The sequence below is a fragment of the Octodon degus genome, unplaced genomic scaffold (genome assembly GCF_000260255.1).
Source record: "Octodon degus isolate 3935 unplaced genomic scaffold, OctDeg1.0 scaffold00112, whole genome shotgun sequence".
Taxonomy (NCBI): Eukaryota; Metazoa; Chordata; class Mammalia; order Rodentia; family Octodontidae; genus Octodon; species Octodon degus.
Window position 1 is genome coordinate 6,571,509 of NW_004524688.1, and position 5,356 is coordinate 6,576,864.

A 5,356-nucleotide genomic window follows, 5' to 3' on the forward strand; every position below is an offset into this window, starting at 1 on the left:
GCAGGGGCGGAGCCAGTGAGTGCCGCGTGGCTGGCGCTGCTGCAGACCTGAGAGCTACACCTGGGTATCTTGGATGGGGTCAGACTGGGGATTCTGGGGTGGAAGGTCCGGGGCCTGGATCTCTGGGACTGGAGGTTTGGATATGGGATATCCGGGAGCTGGGTCTGAGCTAGCCCTTTTTCCATTCCTAGTCGGTAGTACTGCGGGTTCCCGTCCTTTTTCTGAGAGGCGGGAACCTCGCAGCCAGACGGAGAATCTGGCATTTGGTCGGGGTGCCCAGGATGGGCAGCAGCGGGAGGGTTGGGCTGGTCGGGACAAACGTGCTCACCTAATTTTCTGATGTCCATCTTGCTGACCTTGCCCCTCAGCTGACCCTTACAGAGAGAGTCGTTGCCAACTGTGAGGGCCGTGGGCGTGGGGCCTGCAGACATCATGAGCGTGGGCTTCATCGGGGCTGGCCAGCTGGCCTTTGCCCTGGCCAAGGGCTTCACAGCAGCAGGTAGACCTTGGACTGGAGAAAGCGGGTCGAGAGAGATTTAGCCCCTTTACCCTTGTGGGGGGCTGCCTGTGGAGGTGGGTGGGTGTGTGGGTAATATGGCACTGAAATGGGAAAAAGCGGTTCCCTTATCTTAGGTGTTGGTGAATTTCATAGGGGGAATTTCTTTTCAATGTTTTTCCTGGCAATATGGGGGAGGCTAGACACGGCCTTGAAGGAGAAACTCTGCCCTCCCAGGTGTCCTGGCCGCTCACAAGATAATGGCCAGCTCCCCAGACATGGACCTGGCCACAGTTTCTGCCCTCAGGGTAGGTGCTGGGTGAAGGGGTAGATAGAAGACTGGGTCCCTACAGCATGTGTTCAGAGTTGGGCATGTGACAGGCCTGATAGTGAGTGAAGAGGGCTGTGCTGTAGTCCCCCAGTGAGAAGAATGACCTTACCTCTCAATCCTGCCACTAGCTCCCATTGCTGGCCATGTGTACAGCTGGTGAAAGAGGGTGCTTGTGGGGCATAGGTTTTGTGGATGAGGTTAAAGATTGAACAGGGGGGCCAGGGAGATGGCTCAGTGGAATAAGTGCTTCCCTGGCAAACGCAAGGGCCTGAGTTCAATCCCTGGTTCCACCAAAAAAAAAAAAAAAAAAAATTGAACAGGGGTCAGGCAGAAGGTCCTCCTTTGGGGGGCCAGATAAGACTTGCCTGAGGGCTGAATACATTTAGTTTGCCAGCACTGAGTTAGGATTTCAGAGCCAAGGAGTGGGTGCTCTCCACTTGAGACCACCTGAGCTGAGGGCCATGGAACTCTGGAGGCTGTAGCCTGATGTAGCCAGGCTGTAGGTAGGGCTGAGGCTTGGACAAAATGCCTCCCTTTTGGTCTGCAAAAAGGACACACACAGAGCAGATTGCCTCCTCTATTTCTGTATGGAAAGGGTGGCTGAGGGGCTCCAGGCCCCATCTCCTTAGCCCACAGTCTAGCAACATCTGGCTATTCTACATGTGGGGCTTGCAGGAGGGAGGGCAGGTTCTGTGTGGCTAGACAGCCTCTGAGGCAGGCTGAACTACTTTGCACACTTGTAGAAGATAGGGGTGAACCTGACACCCCACAACAAGGAGACAGTTCAACATAGCGATGTGCTCTTCCTGGCCGTGAAACCACACATCATCCCCTTCATCCTGGATGAGATTGGCGCTCACATCAACGACAGGCACCTTGTGGTGTCCTGTGCAGCTGGTGTCACTATCAACTCCATTGAGAAGGTGGGTGCTTCCAGGCCAGAAGAGCCTGGAAAGGGGGTGGAGACACAGGGTCCAGAGCTGTGCTCCCCACTGATGGGCTCGCTACCAAATGGGGTGTGACATCCTAGGCCACAGTGGGAACTCAGGTTGGAGGTGTGGATCTGTTTCCATACCCATCTGGGCCAAAGGCAGATGGCCACGGCCAGGGTGGTCACAGTCAATTTCTCCTCCAGAAGCTGACAGCATATCGAGCAGCCCCCAAGGTCATCCGCTGTATGACCAACACCCCGGTTGTTGTGCGGGAGGGGGTCACCGTATATGCCACAGGCACCCATGCCCAGGAGGAGGATGCCAGGCTCCTGGAACAACTGCTGAGCAGTGTGGGCTTCTGTACAGAGGTTGAGGAAGACCTGATTGATGCTGTTACGGGGCTCAGCGGCAGTGGCCCTGCCTATGTGAGACTGGGAGTGGCAATGGGGAGGTGGGCAGTTCCCAGGGCCTCAGGACAACTCTGTCCCTGGTCCCCTTCCAGGGCTTGGGGTGGGGGGCTCTAAGTCTCTAGGAACTGGTGCTTTACCCTGTTCCACACTACTTCCTGCTCTGGACCCAAGAGGAGAAGCCAGAGAGGCTCAGATAGTGGCTCAGGGTGCCTTCTTCTGACAGGCGTTCACAGCGCTGGATGCCCTGGCTGATGGTGGTGTGAAGATGGGACTTCCAAGGCGCCTAGCAGTGCGCCTGGGGGCTCAGGCCCTTCTGGTCAGTGTCTCCTGATCCTCTGGTGGGGGCTGCTCCTTGATAACTATGGAAGTAGGCAGGGGGGGTGGGGTAGGAAGTCAGCAGGAGCACCTACAGAGCCATGTGGATACCCCACTGCTCTCAGCCCCTTTTTCTGGCTATAGGGAGCTGCCAAGATGTTACTGGACTCAGAGGAGCACCCAGGCCAGCTGAAGGACAATGTCTGCTCTCCTGGTGGGGCCACTATCCATGCACTGCACGTACTGGAAAGTGGGGGCTTCCGCTCCCTGCTCATCAACGCTGTGGAGGCCTCTTGCACCCGCACACGGTGCGCCCTGCTGCCCGATCCCCTCTGTATGCTGCATGCAGCAGAACCTGGGCCCAAAAGTGGCTACTCAGATATTTACTGAGCTTTATCCTTGCCTTGGCCAAAACACAAGGAACCCCAAGCTTACTGGGGTCACAGTGCATAGTCCCTCACCTCTTTCCAGTCTTGTGAGGGTGCAGGGTCACATGTGGCTGAAGGCCATCTCTAGCCCTGCACTATAGTAGCACCCCCTTGGCTGCCAGGCCAGCACCTGGGGACTAGGGGCTGCTCTCAGTGCCTTCCTCATGGCCTTGCTAGAAATAAAAGAGTTAGGTAAGCAGGACACAGGGTAGTGTCCTGGCACAGGGAGTCCCTCCTGAGAGTCAGAAGCAAACTAGCTGGGGAATCCTGCATGTCAAATCCTGTCCCAAGTGTGCAGAGTGCCACCATGCCTGCCCTCTAGTGCAGATACCCACAGATAGACTTCTGAGTGCCACCCATGACCTCAAGGCTTAGATGCCGGGCCTGGCCTCCCAGCACTGCTCATAGGAGAACGGAAAGGCAGAGACATCCTCGTTAGAACAAAGCTCAGAGTCTGGTGATGCCATAGGTAGTCATAGTGACTCCTGAGTCTGTTTGAATGGGGTGAGCAGGAGCTTTGTAGCTGTGTGGGGCAGGGTGTGGCTAGCAGAGGGTCCTGCAGATAGGGGTGACAAGCACAACACTGCCTTAGCCTGGCAAGTATGAGCTGGTGGTACTGTGGGCTCTGGAAGGAGATAGAGTCCTGGCCCACTTACTCACTCTGCAGGGAGCTACAGGCCATGGCTGACCAGGAGACAGTCTCACCCGCCGCCATCAAGAAGACCATCCTGGACAAGGTTAAGCTGGATTCCACTGGAGGAACCTCCCTGTCTTCAGGCCATGCCAAGCTGTCAGCCCACACCCTGGCCCCAGCAGGGCAGGATTGACCCTCCTGGCTGCCTGCTTCTTCTCTTCACTTTTCTTGCTTTCTTTCTAAGATGCTGTCATACCATGTCACCCAACTTCTGGGCTCAGTGGTCTTCCTGCTCAGGCTCCTCGGTGCTAGGACTACAGCTGTGTGCCACCACACCTGGCTGTGCTCTCTGCCTTCTCTCTCGGCTCAAGGTATCTCTTCTCTTAGCCCAGGGCCACACACAGCTGAGGCTGAAGTCAGGGAGAGGCACATGACATACCCTGGGGACCTTTATAGTCCCTGAGTGTAAGCCCAATCAATCTAGGGTTGGCTTCTTGGGCCTCCTTTTCCTCCAGCTTCCCCTGGAGCGAAGGCCTGCAGAAGGGCCTTCCCCACCTCTAGTGTCAGCTGGCTTGGGCTGTATTTCTTCCTGAGAACAAATGTGAAGGTATCCGCCACATACCAGAGGCACCTTCCCTAGTGAGGACCAGTGGGCCCCAGGAGCCCAAGCACAATGCTGGGAGTCCAGGTACCATGACCCCAGGGGATATTTGGAAAAAGGGCTCATTTCCACACTTAAGTACTCAGGCCACTGGCTGTTGTTCCTATCACATCTTTCTGGACTCTTTAGGTTGAATAAATTGGTTTCTGAAAGCTCCCAGTGCCCTGACTTCTAACCATTGGCCCCACATGGAGGGTGGCCGTCAGCTGTGCAGGGGGGTCACACAGAGAGCTGAGTCTAGGAGTCCTATTGGTAGCTGAGCTGAGTGGCCCAGAAAGCAGAGGGCTGGGCAGCTTTCCAGCTCAGGCACTCCAGACCTGGGCAGAAGCTGGTACTATAGGCAGGGCTTGGCACACCCCACAGGAGGGAGGGGCATAACCTCTGTGCTCTCCAGTCCTCCCAGTTTACCAGGGCTAATGTGTTAACAGTTGTTGAGGATGGCCAGGGCCAGGGTCCTGAGGAAGAAAGCACCCTTGAGCATTCTCTCAAGAAACAGAACCAAAGGGACCCAGCAGAAGCAAGATTAGGAAGCATGGGCCCATGGGATGATAGTAACTGGCCGATCCTACCAGTGGGCTGGGTTAGCAGGTTAGGGACACTGACCAAGGAGGCGGGGAAGTAACACTGTAGACAGGGTCTGATAGTCTCTTGTTTTGAATAATCTACCCCTACTTTGGGGAGAGCCAAGTTTTTGGTTCTGCTCTGCCCTCCAGCTGATTTGATGAGGCCTACTTACACTAGAGAGGGAAAACTGCTCTACTAATTAAAATGGTACTCTGGGGGACGGGGAGATAGCTCAGTGGAATAAGCACTTGGCAAGCGCAAGGGCCTGAGTTCAATCCCTGGTTCCACAAAAAAACCTAAAAATAAAATAAAATGGTACTCTACCAGGGCATGGTGGTACATACCTATACTCTCAGCACTCTGGGAGGTTGAGGCAGGAGGATTGCAAGTTTTAGTTCAGCCTGGACAAGTTAGTGAGACTATCTCAAAAAAAAAAATTTAAAGGATGGAGATGTGGGTGGGGATTTTTTTCTTTTTTTAAAAATTTCAGTTTGTGTGTGTGTGTGTGTGTGTGTGTGTGTGTGTGGCCAGCTCAGCCCACCAGGAGGCGGGGCTGGCTGGCATGTGGTGCTGGGGGATTGAACC

At 55.1% G+C, this 5,356-nt stretch overlaps 1 protein-coding gene across 4 annotated transcripts; it reads left to right on the forward strand.

Moving 5' to 3' along the window:
* On the forward strand, positions 1-3,903 carry Pycr1 (pyrroline-5-carboxylate reductase 1). Of its 4 annotated transcripts, none has more exons than XM_004639469.2 (8): positions 1-64; positions 369-499; positions 734-804; positions 1,571-1,750; positions 1,963-2,184; positions 2,393-2,485; positions 2,629-2,792; positions 3,580-3,903. In XM_004639469.2, the coding sequence occupies exons 2-8, from the start codon at positions 433-435 to the stop codon at positions 3,737-3,739; spliced, it is 957 nt and encodes a 318-aa protein (XP_004639526.1). In that variant the 5' UTR covers positions 1-64; positions 369-432; the 3' UTR covers positions 3,740-3,903. The 4 variants fall into 4 exon arrangements, with proteins under 4 accessions (XP_004639526.1, XP_023555086.1, XP_023555084.1 ...); XM_023699316.1 differs by having other exon boundaries at positions 32-78; XM_023699318.1 differs by lacking the exon at positions 1,963-2,184.
* Positions 3,904-5,356: the final 1,453 nt, after the last annotated feature.

Coding starts and splice junctions, on each gene's coding strand:
- Pycr1 (XM_004639469.2), top strand. CDS start 433: ATGAGCGTGGGCTTCATCGGGGCTGGCCAGCTGGCCTTTGCCCTGGCC. Junction 500..733: donor CAAGGGCTTCACAGCAGCAG/GTAGACCTTGGA, acceptor CTGCCCTCCCAG/GTGTCCTGGCCGCTCACAAG. Junction 1,751..1,962: donor CTATCAACTCCATTGAGAAG/GTGGGTGCTTCC, acceptor TTTCTCCTCCAG/AAGCTGACAGCATATCGAGC.